Raw genomic sequence first — 23,118 nt, 5'->3', positions numbered from 1 at the left:
TCATACAAGCGTACCTGTAATGACCAGCTAGTGCAAGTCAGTTCAGTGGTACAAGGTTCAAGTTCAGTGTCATCTACAAACAAAATTAAAGTGCTTTGTGCAAAACAGGAAAATTCCATTCCTTCGGCCAGCAGAGAACTCAACATAAATGCTGCAGATATGTGTTTCACTCTAAAATTCTAAAAAAAGAAACCCTGGAATATACATGGAATATGTGGAGGCATTTTGTGTCTGTTGACACATTTTCTTGGAATAAATTTGATTCAACTGATTAATTCTGTTGAATTTTTTATTGTTAATTGCAATAAGCTATTTCAAAACATGGCTGCCTGTAATGTTCTTTTGTGTTCTGGGTAGGGCATTATAGAGACATTACCTATAACTCTCCCATAATATACCTGTAACTGTCTTATAAGTGACTGTCTAATAAGAGAATCACATATAAGACAGCCAAAGGTAACATATGGGACAGTTACAGGTAATGTTCCCATACTAACGCAGTTAAAGTACAGAAAGAACAATGAATGACATCACAGCTATGTAGGTTCTGGCCCTCCTGACTTAACGAAGATATCTTAACACAAAAGATAATTTTCCTAAAACTTGTACGCTTGTACAAATAAATTAATAAGCTCTTGATCATCTGCTTGTGTTAGTTTTAAAATTCATGTTGCGTGAATTGGCATATCGTTCAATTTTAACTTTTCAATGTGTGAAAATGATCATGTGTGAAAATTAACTAGATGTGATCTGCGTCAACTGGCATAGGGGAAACAACTCACAATTTCATTTTGTCACTGCTTGATTGCTGGTTGCTCAAGATATGAGTACTTCGGTTTTCTACTAATACTGATAAACATAGTTCACTGCCAAGGAAAGGAGAGGACTTATATTAGTATTCTGTTTTATTTAATATATTGTATAGTTTTCAAAAAAAAAAAAAAAGATTAAAATATAAAATGTGAAATATATTATACCATTTTCTATTTTTTTTAAATTCAACTTTTTGGCAGCTTCATATCGTATTATGGTTGGTCTTGTGACACTTTTTATTCCCCGTTCACATTGTTACACTAGATGCTAGATATCAAAGTTGGTCACACGAGTGATTTTATCATTTTCTTGATCCTACTAAGGGAGAGAAATAAAACATCTCATCCAAGGTTGTGTTTGATAGACTCGTTTTCTTATATGATACAGATGTACCTCACATCACCTATCCTCTTCATACCTTTTGGTACATAAGGCCTTGATGCAACTTTTCCATTTCATCATGCCTTTTGCAATCTTCCTTCCTTCACCTTAATCTCTCCATCCAATCCTATCTTTGTTGTTTTTGGTCTTTATACACATTTTTCTGCTTCATGTTGCTATGGCAGTGATGTTGCACAGATCCCTTCGTTATCCATCCTTCATATATGTCAAATATATGTCCACCCCAGTCTAATGCGGTTTGACTGTCCTCTGATGTAGTTCGTCATTTGATACCTTGTCTGACTACCGAGTCGTTATTAATAGTCGTTAGTGTGTATTATGGAAGATGGCTATTTCCTGCTTGTCGCCTTCGTAATTTTCAAAGTTTCACATCCATAAAATAAAACTGATATGGCCAGAGTGTTGAATGCTCTTTATGTTGTCTTTTGAGAGAAAATGTAAGAGTTATTTAATTTTCTGGGTTTGTGAAATTGTGTCCTTGCTTTACCGGGTCTGATCTTGATATCTTCATTTCAGTTCCCTTTCTTGTGAATATCCCTCCTAAATATGTGAAAGTGTCCACATCTTCTCCGCTCTGCTTTACCCTTTCTTCCATCCTTGCATTCATCCTTATTACTCTTGTTTTGCTTGCTTATATGGTCTCACTTTAACAAAATCAGCAACCAATGTATAATTTACGTGCGATTCATAACCTTGAATTAATGGAACTGAATGTGCCCTGGAACATATTGAAATGATATGGAATAATTTAACCTATACTCTTGTCATATTTACAACTTTATTCATACATGAATTTGCTGTAATCGGTTACCATGGCACGCGTGCGTCTGTTTTTACATTAACTTTGATGTTCATCTAACCAAACGTTAGATCCTGACTGTTTCACTCACTTAAATAAGTAATATCTGTGTACTTGAATTGATATCTTGTTCATAATATTATATTGCCTTTCTTTCACATTATTTAAATTTGTACTTTTTACTCATAAACAGTATTAGTAGCAATGACCTGTGCACATAAATGCACATGGACTTTTGGTCAAAGTCTACTCTTACTGTACATATGATATACTGACTGTGACTATTTGATAAGAAAATAATTGTATGTGTGCTGGATGTATGATGGGAGTTGTTTGTGTATTGTTATTGTGATGTGCTATGATGAGTTTATCCCCTTTGTGTTTGTCATGTTGGAGTTATCTCCCTTTATCCTTAAATAGTATTACTCTTTATAATTTTTCATTTCGAAGTATCCTTAAATTAATTAATCATTATTGTTGTAACTACATTGCATATATGATCAAATTTTGAGCCACTCATGGAAAGAATTTATATAGGCTTGCCTGTTATTCAATCCATTTGACTATAACATAAGCCAATAAAATTTGTTGAAATGAAAAAAACCCCAAAAAAAACCCGCTAATCACTTATAATGTTCTTTCATTTATATAAATATAAATCGGATTTGCTGTTAACGTTATCTGTATTATAGTATTCAATATCTAATTTCAATAAATTTGATTGTCAAAAGACGAATGGATAGGGCAGCAGGCATAGAATATTTAAGCCCTCTCCAAACACAGTAACAAACAGTGGTACAAGCATAGACATAGACATATTAGAACACATACAAACACATATAAACAAGTTGATATTATCAAAAAAATAATCAAAGTAGGAGAAACAACTACTAAATCCCATTATTATTATTGAATCTGATGGTTTAAATTCTATCCTTTCATTTTAATACCGAAAAAATATATACATGTTATCAAGAGAAAAGAAAAAGAATTTGTTTATGGAACTGCATGTATAAATATTTGATGGGATTAAATAACCGCACCCAACAGATACAGGCCAATCACACAAGGCCATCCACTGATGTGTTTGGAAATTCAATCCCACCAAATAGTTTAATTTATGGATATTAAACGCAGGTTAGATATAAAATGAACATGTTGTAAAGTTTTATATTCATATGTTGTGTAGTTGTTTTCCAATATTTTTGGCAAAATAGGATAACTGGTCTGCTGCCTGTGCCTAAACTAATTGCACATATGATACAATAATATTGATTGGAAATTAAATTTAATGTTACGATTATCTTTGATTCAGCATTGAGGGAACAATACCCCGATATTTCTTATTTTTTTCTCAAAAACAAATAAATAAAATTAAACTGACATCAATTTATCCTTCTTTCTATTATTAAACTTGTTGCTTTTTTATTAAAGAAAATATGTTGTATCGAGATTTTGGTTTCTAAGAATTCGTGTATTAAAACAACTCAAACTCGGGTCAAAAACTAAGAACATCAAAGTTTTTGAGAAGCATTTTTGATACAAAATCAAAATATGAGTAACTTTTGAAAGTATGTCTGTCTTCTGTGCACCTAATGGTTTTTACGCAAATTACCCTGATTTATAGTCGTACGAAGACAAGTCTTACCTTGTAATCGGGAGAGAATGCCAAACGCGGCCACTGTTACCCTGGATTTGTCGTCCAATAGTACCTCTGTATTAGAACACTTAAGAAAGCAAGAGATTAAAGAGGATAGTTCGACCTACTTGTTCTTTCTAAAACAGGGCCATGTAAGACCTTTTTGAGCTAATAGACTTATATGTAGATACGCTAAAACTCTGCATGCAGAAGTGTTACGATTCATAACATAATATATTGAAATTAAGATGACTATTTGTTTTGTATTGTAGTTTCTAATGCAAATTGAAATTCGTCTGGCTGTCATCTGCTTGGTGTTTGGCACGTGGGGATTTGCGGCTGGAATTCAGTATAAGAACTACTGCGCTGCAGTTTTACCTTCCAAGTGTTTCTGTAATAAAGCGCTTACCAGTGTTAACTGTGAGGGTCTACGACTGACTGATATACCAGCTGGCATACCAAAAACTGTAGAAAAACTATATCTGACCCATAACTACATAGACACACTCGATAGCTCACACTTCGGTGTTCTTCCAAATCTCAAGGAGCTGTATCTCCAAAACAACAAGATTATGAAGCTTCAAGTGCACGCCTTTCACGGTCAGTACACTCCAAATCTAAATCTGCTCCGTTTAGACAATAATATCATTGCTTCTCTGGAAAAGTGGTCATTTTACAACCTAACAGTTCTCGAACACGTGTACCTTGGAAACAACAACATCAAGGAAATTGACGAGAACGCCTTTTTCAAATGCACGAGCATCACGTTCGTTATTTTGGACAGTAACAAACTGACAAGAATTCCTCCACTAGGAACACTTCACGGACTACAAAATTTATATATCCAAGCCAACGGTATCAACAACGCAACATTTCCGGCTGAGTACAGGAACCTAACTCAGCTGAAGAATATTGGTCTTAGCAATAACTTCATCCGTATCCTAGAAAAGGAAACTTTTGAAGCTTTAAGCACAACAGCAGTCATCAAGTTAGAATTATCGAGAAACAAAATCGACAATATTTCTCGTCACGCTTTTGCCCCGTTGCTCATGATTCAGTCTCTGAAGCTCGGCAGAAATCCAATAACTGCTCCAGTACTTGAAAGTGCGCTCGTTGGTCTGCAGGGAAAACCTCTTCGTTCCTTAAACATCGGTAACTTGACTCTAGGTGGATCCATACCCAATGCAACTTTCCAGCTTCTCCGAAACACGACCATTAACACCTTACTCATGGCAAACAATAGGATTCGACATATTCCAGACAAAGCATTTGCAGATCTGGAAACTTTACAGCTACTTGACCTCAGCAGCAGTGGTATAACATCAGTAGCCGATACAGCTTTTGATGGTCTAAAAACTTTGACTAATCTCAAACTCAATGATAATGTTTTGGATGTAGTCCCAAGCAATATGCCAACCACTTTACAATTGCTATATCTCAAAGGGAATCAAATCCACTCTCTTCCAGACGACATCTTCTCCAACCTCAGCAACCTTCAGAGGTTATACCTGGGAGCAAACAACATAGTTACACTTCACCAGTCTTCCTTTAACGGGCTTGTCAATCTGAAAACCTTGCATCTCGTTCAGAATATGATCAGTACCCTACCCGGGAAGGTATTTCAGCCCTTCACACGCCTGTCATCTCTTGAGTTGAACAGGAACAACATCAAAAGCATTCCTAATCCGTCCTCCTTGTTTGATTCTATGAAAGCTCTTCGGAATCTCAATCTGGCCGACAATGCCCTCGGAATAATGCCCACAACTTTATTTAATCAATTGTCCTCCCTCCAATATCTCCATTTAGAGAACAACAACATCGGGCTTGCCATGGAACACGACAGAGAGGGACAACTCTTTGCAGGACTTCACAAACTACAAACTATTAACCTGACAAATAACCAAATAAAACTTATCTATGGCTCAAGTTTTCGCGATCTTAACACTCTGCAATCACTAACTCTTCGTCAGAACCGCCTGTCCGCCTGGGGTCCCCATCTCTTTAACAAGATGGTAAAATTAAACACTCTCGATCTTAGTCACAATATGATAGCACTGGTCAACAGTACGTCCGTTCAGGATTTGGGCAACCTTATGTCTCTCAATCTTACAGAAAACCCTTTCGCTTGTACATGTGATCTACGTTGGTTTAGAGACTGGGTCAATACGACGGACATCGCAATTCCTGGGTTGACTTCCTACGTTTGTAACAGCCCCGTGGCTTGGCGCGGAAAAAAGCTCTTGTCGTTCGACCGGACAAAAATCAACTGTCTGTTCTTCACCTTGCCTGTGCTCTTGGCCGTGGTAGGGGTGGCTGTGTTCGTAGTGGTCATTATTATAATATGTCTCTACCGTAAGAGATGGTTTATCCGACTCCGATGCCATCGCATGTGCAGACGTGTTCGCAGAAAAGTGCGGAAGGCCCCAATAAACTACGAACCCATCCCTGGCGCAGACAACACGTTTGACGCATATTTGTCGTGTGCAGAAGATGATTGGAGATGGGTTCTTGATAATATTCTTATGGGTATTGATAACGGCAAGCTGATGAACGTGGATTTTGGAGGTGAATACAAACTTTACTTTGATCATAGAGATGCGGAACCCGGAAAGACAGTTATAGGCAATATCGCGGACAACATGGAAGCTAGCAGAACGGTCATTATTATCCTTAGTAATAACTATGTTTCTGACCCGAGGTATGAATCCGAATTAGATCATGCCATCATGTTGAAGGCCAAAGGAGTTATAGAAGATTTCATCGTCGTGGCAAGTGAATATCTGAAAGTCAAATGCGTGCCGAAAGCGCTGCATCCCATGATGGCGAGTGAGAGGTACCTCCAGTGGGAGGATAAGGATGACGCAGTACAGACTATCAAGGGGAAATTAAAAGATTTCCTAGACAAACGTGAGTATCCCTAATTCGGGGATATTAACTCATTCACCTCTGAAATTTCATAATGAACTAGTCCAAACTTTGAACTCGAGTTCAAATGGATCTTCAGGGACGAATGAGTTAAGAATTCGTAAATAGCCTTATGTTCGCGGAAATCACAAAACAAAACACGCCATAATGTCTAAGCGCTATACAGTATACGTAGCAGGTCGTTCAGTAATATTACCAGTGACCGCCAATGTATATAAATAATAACAAATCATAGAGATTTAAAATCGTACCAAAACTGACATGTGTAATAACCGAAGAATAAGCGCGATGACGTCCTTTATTTGCACCAGAACATACATGTATAAAGATTTAAGTGGTCACTGTTACACAAAGCTGACACCAAATAGATATATTAATCAATTTCAGAACTAAATAGTATGAAAAGGCAGTTGTCCACCTTCCCGGCAACGTTAAGGAACCATGCAGAATTATACTTGTGAATTAAATAAAATGCTTGGTGTAGATAAAATTAAACAATTGGCGGTCAGAACAGCGTTGTCCGGCGAAATCTACATTGCTCACTTAACAATAAGAATCTCTTCATGTTCGTTATAGCAACCGTTGTAAATAACTTTAAATTGTAATTTATATACACCTAAATTGTTGCATAGTTTATCGCGGTCCAAACGGTTGAACCGGTTTGACCAAAGTTCGTTTATGAAATAAGATCGTACCTAGTACTCTGATGCTGCTTTCAGGCGAGCCTTGACCAAGCCTTGCAATGCCTGCATAAGCTTTTGCAGGTCCGCTAGGATGTATACCCAAAAATGTTACATTTTAAAACGAATGTACCGGTTGTTCCGCATAAACGAACAGGCCCCTTGTTTTTTTTAGATTTGGGTTTATCAGTGAACATTATACACGATACCCGTACGCTCACGTTCGTTCTCTGTACTCCCATATATATCGAAGGCACACACTTCACCGTTTGATTGGTTCCAGGTAAAAAAAATAACCTGAACAATCGCATAAGCTGATGCGAATCACCAAGGAAGGTCAAAGAGGTTACAGAGGTGGCGCTATCGATTTGGTTATGCCATACATTTTCCACGGGTGCAGGGAACGTAAGAGAACGAACCCCCCCTCCCCAACCTCAGAATTTTGAGGATGATGAATGTACAATTCCATTTTATATATTATGTTCAATTAGCATAGACAGAGGTTCCAATGATGAATAATTTCATTATTGATGTACAGTGTATTTTTTTTTAGATCTTACAATTTTTTTATCCAACAATCTTAAAAGAACTAAAATAGTCAAGAGGTTCCAATGATAAATATTTGAAAAATTGATGTGTATTTTGTACAGCTTATAATTTTCACGCGAGAGCATTTCTAGCGTTTTGATCACTCAGTCTTTGGAGAACTAATGTTTTGTGTACATGTGATATCATATATTTTTAAAGCATGCCATGGAGATGTGAATTCCTGTAGACTATTACATTAATCCTGTTCTGTGAAGAAGTGAACACACGTTTCGATCATATAATACTCTTTAAGAGTCATCAGTTGTATGCTCATAAGAATCATCAGTTGAATGCTCTTAAAGAATCATCAATTGTATGTTCAGTTATATGATCTTAAAGAGTCATCAGTTGTATGCTCACTGAGTGTCATCAGTTGTATGCTCTTAAAGAGTCATCAGTTGTATGCTTTTAAAGAGTCACCAGTTGTATTATCTTCAAGAGTCTTTTATTGTATGCTTTAAAAGAATCTGGAGTTATATGCTATTAAAGAGTCATCAGTTGTATGCTTTTAAAGAGTCACCAGTTGTATTATCTTCAATAGTCTTTTATTGTATGCTTTAAAAGAATCTGGAGTTATATGCTATTAAAGAGTCATCAGTTGTATGCTTATTGAGAGTCATAAGTTGTATGCTCTAAGAGTCATCAATTGTATGCTCTTAAAGAGTCATCAGTTGTATGCTCTTAAAGAGTCATAAGTTGTATGCTCTTAAAGAGTCATCAGTTGTATGCTCTTAAAGTGTCATCAATTGTATGCTCTTAAAGAGTCATCAGTTGTATGTTGTTATGTAAAGCAGCAAGTTTTATTGATCATTAAACTAAACCTTAACCAGTTAAGGTTATCAGAATGACATCATTTGTTCATAGTATCAAGTTCCCTCAACCATTATAGCTAATCAGAATGACATCTTTTCGTCCTTACCTGATAGTCTCTTAGCCATCCTGCCCTCAAAGGACCCAAAGAAGAACCCTTGGTTTATCAAATAAATAAAAATGAATGAAATATTTTGGGTTTGGGGTGGACACTCTAAAACAATTCCATCGCTCGTCAGTGACACTACAATGACATCTATCAGGAATTAGAAGTAATTTTTCAAAATCTTGTAGACAGTTTGGTCGTTGTAGACAAATTAAGTCAGCCACTGTAAATCTTGCAGTATCCTTTTCTAAAATGTATAACTTCATCGGAAAATGCCCAAAATACAAAATAAATAAACAAGTCTCCTTGAAAAGAGAGTTGTGCTATTGAATACAATTGAAAAGTTACTGTTTTCCTTTTAGTACATAAGGAAGTTGTTTTTATCATTATAAGTGGAGCAATAATATATCCTCCAAAGTAAATCAGTGGAGAAATCACTCGTACAATAAAGGCTTTTACCAACTCAGACAGAAATTTGAAAGTAAAATTAGCAAATATTTTTCAAGCAAATTGAATAACAGCTTTAAGTTTTCTTACAAAAAACTTGCTATTTTTGTAAGAAGTAAATCAAATCTCAGGTCAGGAGGGATTGAGATCTGAAAAATGTTAAATGTTGCTGATATTTTTATGAATGACTTTTCCGACTGAGGAAAAGTGTAATCATACAAGATCTTGATATCATTTCATTTTTGTGTTAATGGTAGCTACTACCCCACTGCTATATATTCACGTGTAACGTGTTCTGTTTTGATTTACAATGTTTTTTGTGTTCTTTTTTTAGTCACATTGTGGTGTTTTTTGATCATTTGATATGTTTGTAGTTATCTTTGATGTATATAGTTATAATGCACTATTATTATACACATTGTATATACATGTATATTATTTGAGGGACAGACAGGTTTTTGTCAAATTTGTAGGGTGTTTTGGTATAAATGTAAATGATATTGGATTTATTCCACATTCAAGACTAGTAGAAAAAACGGACATATGTATTTTTGCCGATGTCGACTTGGATAATTCGAACTACTTTTTATTTAAGCGGCTATAATTTCGTGTAATTCGAACAGGATTGACAGTATTTATTTAATTTTGTTCGAACTGACCAAAGGTTTACTGTATGTGTTTTGAAAACTTTCTTCTGTGTTTAAAATAAGACTTTGGCATACAGCAAAAACCTTGTTATATTGCCACAATTTTTCCCAACAAAATTTGGTGTTATAAAGGTGTTTGGGTGTTTGAAGATAAATTGAGGGATATAAAGGAATAACATGTTGGTTTTTTTTAAAAGAGAGAAAGTGGACTGTGATATATGTTTGCTGCATACAATGTGGCAAATGGTACGAGTTTTTACTGTTATTGCTTTCTGCTCAGGAGTTGGGGCTCCTCCTTTAAAAAAGCCTCTATCCAGCACTCACTAAGTTAACCACTTGTATAATAAAGGTGATAATTCACTTCTGAAATTATTTCTTGTTTATAATTATGTTTTACTACAAGTTTTTTAAAATATGTAATCAATTGAATTCCATCAAGTCTGCGACCTGGAGACTTAGAAACAGCATTTGTCAACATAGCTGTACTTATAAGCCGTTCACACTGGACATCACACCTAAATCCTACAATTCAGGATTGACGATTACTTGAAATTTGGTGAATGATTTATCTAAACACAGACCATATATAAGATGCTGCATAATACAAAGCATTCACATATAATAATAATTCGAGGTTCTTATATACCGCTTTATCACAACCTAGTTCATAGGTCGTCTCAAAGCGGTTCACAAATTATTATCCGTGGTTATAGGACCTTGGCAACCAGCCAATATCTTTCTCAACTCCCAGGGGAGCATACAGCTGGAGCTGCCATTTCGGCGCTAACAGCTAGCGTTCAACATATGCTCTCCTTGTTTTCATTTTTTGGATAAAAACACATAAGGTCAGTTAGTAAATGGTACATGCAATTGTACTATAAACATTGTGGTAATATAAATATAATAAAAGCTGTAAATCAGTGTTTGGGAGTCGTAAATTTGCTACTATAAAAATGATACCCTTTCAGGAAAAGCGACAATGATTTTCAAAATAAGACAAGTCCTAATCTCTTACAATTATAAAATCCTGTTATACTTGACAGATTAGAATAAATCATAATCCTGATGTCCAACCAAGATGGGAATCAAACAGAGTATAGACTAGTAACAACTGAAACATCAATCTTTTGGAAACATTGAGCTATTATTCAATAAATTTCTCATGTAGACAAGACCTCAATAGGTGTTAAATCAATGCTCCATCCTATTAATATCTTCTTATAGTTGTGATTGTCGTCCTTGTTAGCACCACATGTATACTCTTTGTTATATCTCCTCACTTGAAGGAAATAAATACTTTGATTATACATAATAGATATAGATATAATACAAATACAATTTAATGTGTTAAGAATTAAGTCTACAATGCCTTTAAACAGACGTGCCCATACAAAACCATGGCTATTAGGTGTGAGATTCATTGAAACAGACAAAAGGATCTAAAACAACATATGATACCACACGTGTATTTGCTATCCGTAATGGTAATTGGATAAATAAACACACTCCAGGAAAACCTGCTTCGATATATTTTACTTTCGTTTTATATACCTCTATGTTAATATCTTAGTGCAGTGACAAAAGAACATCATCCGTATGTCCTACGTGATTGTTAAACCTCCAATAAATGTACATATTTATATTTTGTTAAATAAATTCGCTTTGAATGCTGTAGACCATCGTCGGATACCCACGGCTGATTACACTTCGCTACTCACTCATAGCGAGGCCAAATCAGTCGTGGATATCCGACATTGGCTGAAGACATTCCAATATGGAAGCGTTGCAACTTGTTATGTGTTGCAAAGGAATATTCTTCAGAAAATCGGGTTGGCAACGATGGATTTCTGTAGCTGCCTCTCAAACTGTCCGAAAAAAAATGTATGCCCAAACATATTCTAGTCCAGCTCCCGAGTACAATAACATTTTCAAGTTCGAATTCTTTCAGCCGCGCCACAACAAGTAACAGACTACTGGAAATACCACAGAAGCGTGTTGATCACACTTTAAAATGAAATCGAAAGTAGGGCATTACCGAGAATCACGCTTTCAGAAAACAAACTTCTTAGGTAGCCCTAACTAGGGCAGATTGCTAGATAATAACACAGTCATTCAGAGTGGGCTATTTTTATCGAGTTCATGAGTCATTAAGAAATCCAAAGGATACAACGGGAATCCAACACGAAAACGGTCCTAGCGTCCCGACAGCCTTATGAGTGGAATTCGGGAACAGAGTTAGCGAGTGACCAGACGACCAACCATGGAGGTAAGTGTGTGCCTATGCTGTTGTCGGCTGCACTACTGGTGCGTTACACATGTATACCGACATGTTTTCATGTAGTGTCGATGTAAGCTGGTCCAGCTTCTCGAGATGTGTTATAATGAACGTTTATGTATAAACTGGTAATATTCCAGTTGTTAATGATCATTATTTAGTAACAATAGCTGCATTTTTCTGTTAGAAGGTGATTTTAGCACGTTGGTTAATCCTTTACATGGGATATAAACACAAACAAATCACCACAACAGTCCACCCTTGCTACGCTGTGGTGACGTGTGTGCTCAGCACGTTTGTAACAGGTACGTTTGACATTATCAACACATTCTCGATAGTAGCATTAAAATGCATAGGATTCTACCTACACAAAAAAAAACGACTTTAAAATTGAGAGAGAAAATATGGCTGCAATTTAATAGGGTTGAAGTGTATGATTTTCTTTGTACGATTGTGTAAATCTAGTTCGCATCCGAAAGTTACTTAATATTATTCATTTTTCATCTTCCTCAAACAGTTGTTTTCATATTCATGAACGAGGATATGGTCACAGGTACGCTCAACGGTGATTATATTTTGCAGTTTTAAAATGTTTTTGTGGCATTCAATCTTGGACAAGCTCATCTTCATACCATATGTGTTCTTGCAAAAGTGTTTAACTACTTAATGGTGTAAAAATGTTATCATAATTATATACCTTTTTTCTCACAATCCTATTATTGTTCGACATTACAAACGTGACCAGTCCTCATGTAGACCAGTTTTCTTGTAAATAATGCTTTCTAAATATAGCTTTTAAGGTAATCCCCTACCTTTTTGCATAATAAAGAGTTTATTTGATAAACAAATATTTGAAAGTCTATTAAATAATTGGCTGCCTTATGGATAAGCCTCAAACTGTACAATATGTGTTAGAGAGAACAGATTCGAGGCCCGTTATGGCCGAGATCTGTTCTATCTCACACATATTGTAAAGATTGAGGCTTATCTCTAACTTAAAACATAGCACCCCTTTATTCTAATATAGAACACCTCTATTTTTAATATAAACCTGTTTTGTAGCCTTTGTCTATGACAAGTGGCTTTCTTTTGAAACTACTAGGGTAGCTCTCCCTCTGTGCATCCAACCATATCAATGCTATTCATCACATAAAACACAGCTAATGGTAACATCATGACAGGTAGTTTTACCTTTGACTGTGTTATATGTGATGAATTGCATCGATATGGCTAAATGCACAAATCATGCTTTTGGGGTGCACGGTTGAGCTCTGTAAATTAATTTTCACCATGTCATCCGAGGTTAATGCAGGAATTTTCCTTACCCAATCTACGTGTTGTAATCCTAGTCATTCAAAGGACACAGACAGCGTGCAACTGTAGCCACAAGATTGTATGCTGCTGGTGTGGATGAGCAGCTAGTGGCCGAAAAATCTGACCATAGATCATCAGCCATAAGATCATACATGCGTACCTGTAATGACCAGCCGGTGCAAGTCAGTTCAGTGGTACAAGGTTCAAGTTCAGTGTCATCTCCAAACAAAATCAAAGTGCTTTGTGCAAAACAGGAAAATTCCATTCCTTCGGGCAGCAGAGAACTCAACATAAATGCTGCAGATATGTGTTTCACTCTAAAATTCTAAAAAAAGAAACCCTGGAATATACAAGCAATATGTGGAGGCACTTTGTGTCTGTTGACACATTTTCTTGGAATGAATTTGATTCAACTAATTAATTCTGTTGAATTTTTTAGTGTTAATTGCAATAAGCTATTTCAAAACATGGCTGCCTGTAATGTTCTTTTGTGTTCTGGGTAGGGCATTATAGAGACATTACCTATAACTCTCCCATAATATACCTGTAACTGTCTTATAAGTGACTGCCCAATAAGAGAATCACATATAAGACAGCCAAAGGTAACATATGGGATAGTTACAGGTAATGTTCCCATACTAACGCAGTTAAAGTACAGAAAGAACAATGAATGACAGCACAGCTATGTTTTAACAGGAGGTTCTGGCCCTCCTGACTTAACGAAGATATCTTAACACAAATGATAATTTTCCTAAAATGTGTACGCTTGTACGAATAAATTAATAAGCTCTTGATCAACCGCTTGTGTTAGTTTTAAAATTTATGTTGCATGAATCGGCATATCGTTCAATTTCAACTTTTCAATGTGTGAAAATTAACTAGATGTGATCTGCGTCAACTGGCATAGGGGAAACAACTCACGTTTTCATTTTGTCACTGCTTGATTGCTGGTTGCTCAAGATATGAGTACTTCGGTTTTCTACTAATACCGATAAACATAGTTCACTGCCAAGGAGAGGACTTATATTAGTATTCTGTTTTATTAAATATATTGTATAGTTTTCAAATAAATGTTTATGATTAAAATACAAAATGTGAAATATATTATACTATATTTTATTTTTTTTAAATGCAACTTTTTGGCAGCTTCGTATCGTATAATGGTTGGTCTTGTGAAACTTTTTATTCCCCGTTCACATTGTTACACTAGATGCTAGATATCACACTTCAAAGTTGGTCACACAAGTGATTTAATCATTTTCTTGATCCTACTAAGGGAGAAAAAACCCCATCTCATTCAAGGTTGTGTTTGATAGACTCGTTTTCTTATATGATACAGATGTACCTCACATCACCTATCCTCTTCATACCTTTTGGAACATAAAGCCTTGATGCAACTTTTCCATTTCATCCTGCGTTTTGCCATCGTCCTCCCTTCACCCTAATCTCTCCATCTAAGCCTATTTTTGTTGTTTTTGGTCTTTGTACACATTTTCTGCTTCATGTTGCTATGGCAGTGATGTTGCACAGATCCCTTCGTTATCCATCCTTTATATATGGCCAGTCTATGTCCACCCGTTCTCTGTGTTCCAGTCGAATTCAGTTTGACTGTGTCTGTCCTCTGATGTAGTTCGTCATTTGATACCTTATCTGACTACCGAATCGTTATTAATGGTCGTTAGCGTGTATTATGGAAGATGTCTATTTTCTGCTTGTCGCCTCCGTAATTTTCAAAGTTTCACATCCATAAAATAAAACTGATATAACCAGGGTGTTGAATGCTCTTTATATTGTCTTTTTAGTGAAAATGTACGAGTTCATTCATTTTCTGAGTTTGTGAAATTGTGTCCTTGCTTTACCAGGTCTGATCTTGATATCTTCATTACAGTTCCCTTTCTTGTGAATATCCCTCCTAAATATGTGAAAATGTCCACATCTTCTGTCTTCTCCACCCAGCTTTACATTTTGTTCCATCCTTGCATTCATCCTTATTACTCTTGTTTTGCTTGCCTATATGGTTTCACTTTAACAAATTCGGCAACCAATGTATAATTTACGTGCGATTCATAACCTTGAAATAATGGAACTGAATGTGCCCTGGAACATATTGAAATGATATGGAATAATTTAACCGATTACTTCCTGTCATATTTACAATTTTATTCATATATAATTCTGCTATAATCGGTTACCATGGCATGGTCTGTTTTTACATTAGCTTTGATGTTCATCTCACCAAACGTTAGATCCTGTCTGTTCCGCTTACTTAATACTTAATATCTGTGTATTTGTATTGATATCTCAGCTAATCACTTATAATGTTCTTCCATTTATGTAAATATAAATCGCATTTGCTGTTAACGTTATCTGTATTATAGTATTCAATATTTAATTTCAATAAATTTTATTGTCAAAAGACAAATGGATTTGGCAGCAGGCATAGACTATTTAAGCCCTCTCCTAACACCGTAACAATAGATATTAGAACACATACAAACACATTTAAACAATTTGATATTATCAAAAAATAATCAAAGTAGGAGAAACAACTACTAAATCCATTATTATTATTGAATCTAATGGTATAAATTCTAACCTTTCATTTTAATACAGAAAAGATATATAAAATATATACATGTTATCAAGAGAAAAGAAAAAACAATTGTTTATGGAAATGCATGTATAAAGATTTGATGGGATTAAATAACCGCATCCAACAGATACAGGCCAAAAAGTCCATTGTAACACACAAGGGCATCCATTGATATGTTTGGAAATTCAATCCCTCGAAATAGTTTAAGTTATGCGTAGTTAAATATGAAAAAAACATGTTGTAAAGCTTTATATTCTTATTTATGTAGGTGTTTCCCAATATCCCCTTCCTTATCATCAATATCAATTTTGAAAGTATGTCTATCTTCTGTGCACCTAATGGTTTGGCAAATTACCCTGATTAATAGTCGTACGAAGACAAGTCTTACCTTGTAATCGGGAGAGAATGCCAAACGCGGCCACTGTCACCCTGGATTTGTCGTCCAATAGTACCTCTGTATTAGAACACTTCAGAAAGCAAGAGATTATAGAGGATAGTTCGACCTACCTGTTATTTCCAAAACACGGCCATGTAAGACCTTTTTGAGCTAATAGACTTATATGTAGATGCGCTAAAACTCTGCATGCAGAAGTGTTATGATTCATTACATAATATATTGAAATTTAGATGACTATTTTGTTTTATTGTAGTTTCTGATGCGAATTGAAATTCGTATGACTATCATTTGCTTGGTGTTTGGCACGTGGGGATTTGCGGTTGGATTTCAGTTTAATAAATACTGCCCTGAAGTTTTACCTTCCAAGTGTTTCTGTAATAAAGCACTTACCAGTGTTAACTGCGAGGGTCTACAACTGACTGATATACCAGCTGGCATACCAAAAACTGTAGAAAAACTATATCTGACCCATAACTACATAGATACACTCAAAAGCTCACGCTTCGGTGTTCTTCCAAATCTCAAGGAGCTGTATCTCCAAAACAATAAGATTATGAAACTTCAAATGCACACCTTTCACGCTCAATACACTCCAAATCTAAATCTGCTCCGTTTAGACAATAATGTCATTGCTTCTCTGGAAAAGTGGTCATTTTACAACCTAACAGTTCTTGAACACGTGTACGTTGGAAACAACTACATCAAGCAAATTGATGAGAACGCTTTTTTCAAATGCACGAGCATCACGTTCGTTATTCTGGACAGTAACAAACTGACAAGAATTCCTCCTCTAGGAACACTTCAAGGACTACAAAGTTTATATATCCAAGCCAACGGTATCAACAACGCAACATTTCCGGCTGAGTACAGGAACCTAACTCAGCTGAAGAATATTGGTCTTAGCAATAACTTCATTCGTATTCTAGGAAACGAAACTTTTGAAGCTTTGAGCACAACAACAGTCATCAAGTTAGAACTATCGAGGAACAAAATCGACAATATTTCTCGTCACGCTTTTGCCCCGTTGCACATGATTCAGTCTCTGAAGCTCGGCAGAAATCCAATAACTGCTCCAGTACTTGAAAGTGCGCTCGTTGGTCTGCAGGGGAAGCCTCTTCGTTCCTTGAACATCGCTAACTTGACTCTAGGTGGATTCATACCCAATGCCACATTCCAGCTTCTCCGAAACACGACCATTAACACCTTACTCATGGCAAACAATAGGATTCAACACATTCCTGACAGAGCATTTGCAGATCTGGAAAATTTACAGCTACTTGACCTCAGCAGCAGTGGTATAACATCAGTAGCCGATACAGCTTTTGATGGTCTAAAAACTTTGACTAATCTCAAACTCAATGATAATGTTTTGGATGATGTCCCCAACCATATGCCAACCACTTTACAACTGCTATATCTCAATGGGAACCGAATCGCCTCTCTTCCAGACGACATCTTCTCCAACCTCAACAACCTTCAGAGGTTATACCTTGGGGGAAACAACATAGTGACACTTTATCAGTCTTCCTTTAACGGGCTTGTCAATCTGAAAACATTGCATCTCGCTCAGAATAAGATCAGTACTCTACCCGGGAAGGTTTTTCAGCCCTTCACACGTCTGATATCTCTTGAGTTGAACAGGAACAACATCAAAAGCATTTCAGATCCGTCCTCCTTGTTTGATTCTATGAAAGCTCTTCAGAATCTCAATCTGGCCGACAATGCCCTCGGAATAATGCCCACAACTTTATTTAATCAATTGTCCTCCCTCCAATATCTCCATTTGGAGAACAACAACATCGGGCTTGCCATGGAACACGACAGAGAGGGACAACTCTTTGCAGGTCTTCACAAACTACAAACTATTGACCTGACAAATAACCAAATAAAACTTATCTATGATTCCAGTTTTCGCGATCTTAACACTCTGCAATCACTAACTCTTCGTCAGAACCGCCTGTCTGCCTGGAGTCCCCATCTCTTTAACAAGATGGTAAAATTAAAAACTCTCGATCTTAGTCACAATATGATAGCACTGGTCAACAGTACGTCCCTTCAGGATTTGGGCAACCTTATGTCACTCAATCTTACAGAAAACCCTTTCGCTTGTACATGTGATCTACGTTGGTTTAGAGACTGGGTCAATACGACGGACATCGCAATTCCTGGATTGACTTCCTACGTTTGTAACAGCCCCGTGGCTTGGCGCGGAAAAAAGCTCTTGTCGTTCGACCGGACAAAAATCAATTGTCTGTTCTTCACCTTGCCAGTGCTCTTGACCGTGGTAGGGGTGGCTGTGTTCGTAGTGATCATAATTATAATATGTCTCTACCGTAAGAGATGGTTTATCCGACTCCGATGCCATCGCATGTGCAGACGTGTTCGCAGAAAAGTGCAGAAGGCCCCAATAAACTACGAACCGGTCCCTGGCACAGGCAACACGTTTGACGCATATTTGTCGTGTGCAGAAGATGATTGGGGATGGGTTCTTGATAATATTCTTATGGGTATTGATAACGGCAAGCTGATGAACGTGGATTTTGGAGGTGAACACAAGCTTTACTTTGATCGTAGAGATTCGGAACCCGGAAAGTCAAATATAGGCAATATCGTGGACAACATGGAAGCTAGCAGAACAGTCATTATTATCCTTAGTAATAACTATGTTTCTGACCCGAGGTATGCATTCGAATTAGAATTTGTCATTATGTTGAAGGCCAAAGGAGTTATAGAAGATTTCATCATCGTGGCAAGTGAATATCTGAAAGTCAAACGCGTGCCGAAAGCGCTGCATCCCATGATGGCGAGTGAGAGGTACCTCCAGTGGGAGGATAAGGATGACGCAGTACAGACTATCAAGGGGAAATTAAAAGATTTCCTATACAAACGTGAGTATCCCTAATTCGGGGATATTAACTCATTCACCCCTGAAATTTCATAATGAACTAGTCCAACCTTTAAACTTTAGAAGTTCAAATGTATTTTTAGGGACGAATGAGTTAAGAATTTGTAAAAAGTCTATTGATCGCGAAAATCACAAAACAAAACACGCCAGAATATCTACGCGCTATACAGTATACGTAGCATATTGTTCAGTAATATTACCAGTAACCGCCAATGTATATAAATAATAATAAATCATAGAGATTTCAAATCGTACCAAAACTAACATGTGTAATAACCGAAGAATAAGCGCGACGACGTCCTTTATTCCCACCAGAACATAAATGTACAAAGATTCGCCTGGTCACTGTTACACAAAGCTGACACCAAATAGATATATTAATCAATTTCAGAACTATATAGTATGAAAGATGGCAGTTGTTCACCCTCCCGGCAACATTAAGGCACCATGCAGAATCAGACTTGTTAATTAAAACAAAATGCTTGGTGTAGATGAAAACAAACTATTAGCGGTGAGAACAGCGTTGTCGATATCTAAATTGCTCACTTTATAATAAGAAACTCTTCGTGTTCGTTATAGCAACCGTTGTAAATAACGCTTTCATCGTTAAATTGTAATTTATATACACCTACATCGTTGCATATATGTACACCAGGAGTGGGAGAATAATTTAAAACGAAAGTCCTGGGCCGTTATCGTTTATCGCGGTCCAAACGGTTGAACCGGTTTGACCAAAGTTGTTCGGTTAATGAAATAAGGTCGGACCTAGTAATCTGATGCTGCTTTCAGGCGAGCCTTGACCAAGCCTTGCACTTTTGCAGGTCCTAGGATTTATACCCAAAAATGTTACATTTAAAAACGAACGTACCGGTTGTTCCGCATAAACGAACAGGCGCCTTGTTTTATTTAGATTTGGGGTTATCAGTGAACATAAATATAAATCAATATACACGATACCCCTACGCTCACGTACGTTCTCTGTACTCCCATATCTTGATAAAATAGAAGGCACTCAGTTCACCGTTACATTGTTTCCAGGTAAAAACTAACCTGAACAATCGCATAAGTTGATGAGAATACTTAAGGAAGGTCAAAGAGGTTACAGAGGTGGCGCTATCGATTTGGTTATGCCATACATCTTCCACGGGTGCAGGGAACGTAAGAGAACGATTCCCCCTCCCCCTCCCCCTCCCNAGTATAGACAGAGGTCCCAATGATAAATAATTTTCTTATTGATGTACAGTGTATTTTTTAGAGCTTACAGTTTTCACATGAGAGCATTTCTAGCTTTTTGATCCAACAGTTGTAGAAGAAGTAAAATAGTCAGAGGTTCCAATGATAAACATTTACAAATTGATGTGTATTTTGTACAGCTTATTATTTTCACGCGAGATTATTTCTAGCCTTTTGATCCATCAGTCATTTAAAAAAAAAGACATGCCATGGAGATGTGAATACCTGTGAACTATTATAGCATGCTCTTAAAGAGTCATCAGTTGTATGCTCTTAAAGAGTCATCAGTTGTATGCTCACTAAGAGTCATCAGTTGTATGATCTTCAAGAGTCATTAATTGTATGCTTGAAAAGAATCTGGAGTTATATGCTATTAAAGAGTCACCAGTTGTATGCTTATTGAGAGTCATAAGTTGAATGCTCTTAAAAAGGGTCATAAGTTGTATGCTCTAAGAGTCATCAATTGTATGCTCTTAAAGATTCATCAGTTGTATGCTCTTAAAGAGTCATAAGTTGTATGCTCTTAAAGAGTCATCAGTTGTATGCTCTTAAAGTGTCATCAATTGTATGCTCTTAAAGAGTCATCAGTTGTATGTTGTTATGTAAAGCAGCAAGTTTTATTGATCATTAAACTAAACCTTAACCAGTTAAGGTTATCAGAATGACATCATTTGTTCATAGTATCAAGTTCCCTCAACCATTATAGCTAATCAGAATGACATCTTTCGTCCTTACCTGATAGTCTCTTAGCCATCCTGCCCTCAAAGGGCCCAAAGAAGAACCCTTGGTTTATCTAATAAATAAAAATGAATGAAATATTTTAGGTTTAGGGTGGACACTCTAAAACAATTCCGTCGCTCGTCAGTGACACTACAATGACATCTATCAGGAATTAGAAGTAATTTTTCAAAATCTTGTAGACAGTTTGGTCGTTGTAGACAAATTAAGTCAGCCATTGTAAATCTTGCAGTATCCTTTTCTAAAATGTATAACTTCATCGGAAAATGCCCAAAATAAAAAATAAATAAACAAGTCTCCTTGAAAAGAGAGTTGTGCTTATTGAATAGAATTGAAAAGTTACTGTTTTCCTTTTGGTACATAAGGAAGTTGTTTTTATCATTATAAGTGGAACAATAATATATCCTCCAAAGTAAATCAGTGGAGAAATCACTCGTACAATAAAGGCTTTTACCAACTCCGACAGAAATTTGAAAGTAAAATTAGCAAATATTTTTCAAGCTACTTGAATAACAGCTTTAAGTTTTCTTACAAAAAACTTGCTATTTTTGTAAGAAGTAAATCAAATCTCAGGTTAGGAGGGATTGAGATCTGAAAAATGATAAAGTGTTGCTGATATTTTTATGAATGACTACAAGATCTTGATATCATTTCACTTTTGTGTTAATGGTAGCTACTACCCCACTGCTATATATTCACGTGTAACTTGGTCTGTTTTGATTTACAATGTTTTTTGTGGGTTTTTTTTTAGTTACATTGTGGGGTTTTTTTGATCATTTGATATGTTGGTAGTTATCTTTGATGTTAATAGTTATAATGCACTATTATTATACACATTGTATATACATGTATATTATTTGAGGGACAGACAGGTTTTTGTCAAATTTGTTGGGTGTTGTGGTTAAAATGAAAATGATATTGGATTTATTCCACATTCAACACTAGTAGAAAAAACAGGACATATATGTGTTTTGAAAACTTTCTTGTGTTTAAAAGACTTTGGCATACAATAAACCTTGTTATACTGCCACAATGTTTCCCAAAAAGAATTTGGTGTTATAAAGGTGTTAGGAGATAAATTGAGGGATATAAAGGAATAACATGTATTTTTATTTAAACAAGAGAGAGAAAGTGGACTGTGATATATGTTTGCTGCATACAATGTGGCAAATGACACAGGGGACACCAAATCCAGGTTTACTGTTACTAGTATTACTTTCTGCTCAGGAGTTGGGGCTCCTCCTTTAAAAAAGCCTCGATCCAGCACTCACTTAGTTAACCACTTGTATAATAAAGGTGATAATTCACTTCCGAAATTTTTTCTTGTTTATAATTGTGTTTTACTACCAGTTTTTTAAAATATGTAATCAATTGAATTCCATCAAGTCTGCGACCTGGAGACTTAGAAACAGCATTTGTCAACATAGCTGTACTTGTAAGCCGTTCACACTGGACATCATACCTAAATCCTACAATTCAGGATTGACGATTACTTGAAATTTGGTGAATGATTTATCTAATCACAGACCATATATAAAATACTGAATAATACAGAGCATTCTCATATGCTCTCCTTGTTTTATTTTTTTTGATAAAAACACCTAAGATCAGTTAGTAAATGGTACATCAAGCGTACTATAAACATTGTCATAATATAATTACAATAAAAGCTGTAAATCAATGTTTGGGATTCGTAAATTTGCTACTATAAAAATGATACCTTTTCAGGAAAAGCGACAATGATTTTCAAAATAAGACAAGTCCTAATCTCTTACAATTATAAAATCCTGTAATACTTGCCAGATTA

General features: G+C 36.1%; 2 protein-coding genes across 2 annotated transcripts in view; both read left to right on the top strand.

Annotated features, from left to right (window-relative positions):
• LOC110464791 overlaps nt 1-10,220 on the top strand; it is a 28,826-nt gene extending 18,606 nt beyond the window's left edge. The window contains exon 3 of the mRNA XM_021520216.1: nt 3,926-10,220. Coding sequence (XP_021375891.1) covers nt 3,926-6,574 — 2,649 coding nt within the window. The 3' untranslated portion in view covers nt 6,575-10,220. The remainder of the gene's footprint in view (nt 1-3,925) is intronic.
• Nucleotides 10,221-11,355: 1,135 nt separating this feature from the next.
• On the top strand, nt 11,356-20,527 carry LOC110464790 (toll-like receptor 3). Its single transcript, XM_021520215.1, has 2 exons — nt 11,356-12,122; nt 16,689-20,527. Exons 1-2 carry the CDS (start codon nt 12,117-12,119, stop codon nt 19,335-19,337), a joined length of 2,655 nt encoding a protein of 884 aa, XP_021375890.1. The 5' UTR covers nt 11,356-12,116; the 3' UTR covers nt 19,338-20,527.
• Nucleotides 20,528-23,118: the final 2,591 nt, after the last annotated feature.

Source organism: Mizuhopecten yessoensis, unplaced genomic scaffold, assembly GCF_002113885.1.
Source record: "Mizuhopecten yessoensis strain PY_sf001 unplaced genomic scaffold, ASM211388v2 scaffold11033, whole genome shotgun sequence".
In the NCBI taxonomy this organism is placed as follows: domain Eukaryota; kingdom Metazoa; phylum Mollusca; class Bivalvia; order Pectinida; family Pectinidae; genus Mizuhopecten; species Mizuhopecten yessoensis.
The sequence above is the reverse complement of the archived record's forward strand: the minus strand, read 5'-3'. Positions and strand labels throughout refer to the sequence as shown.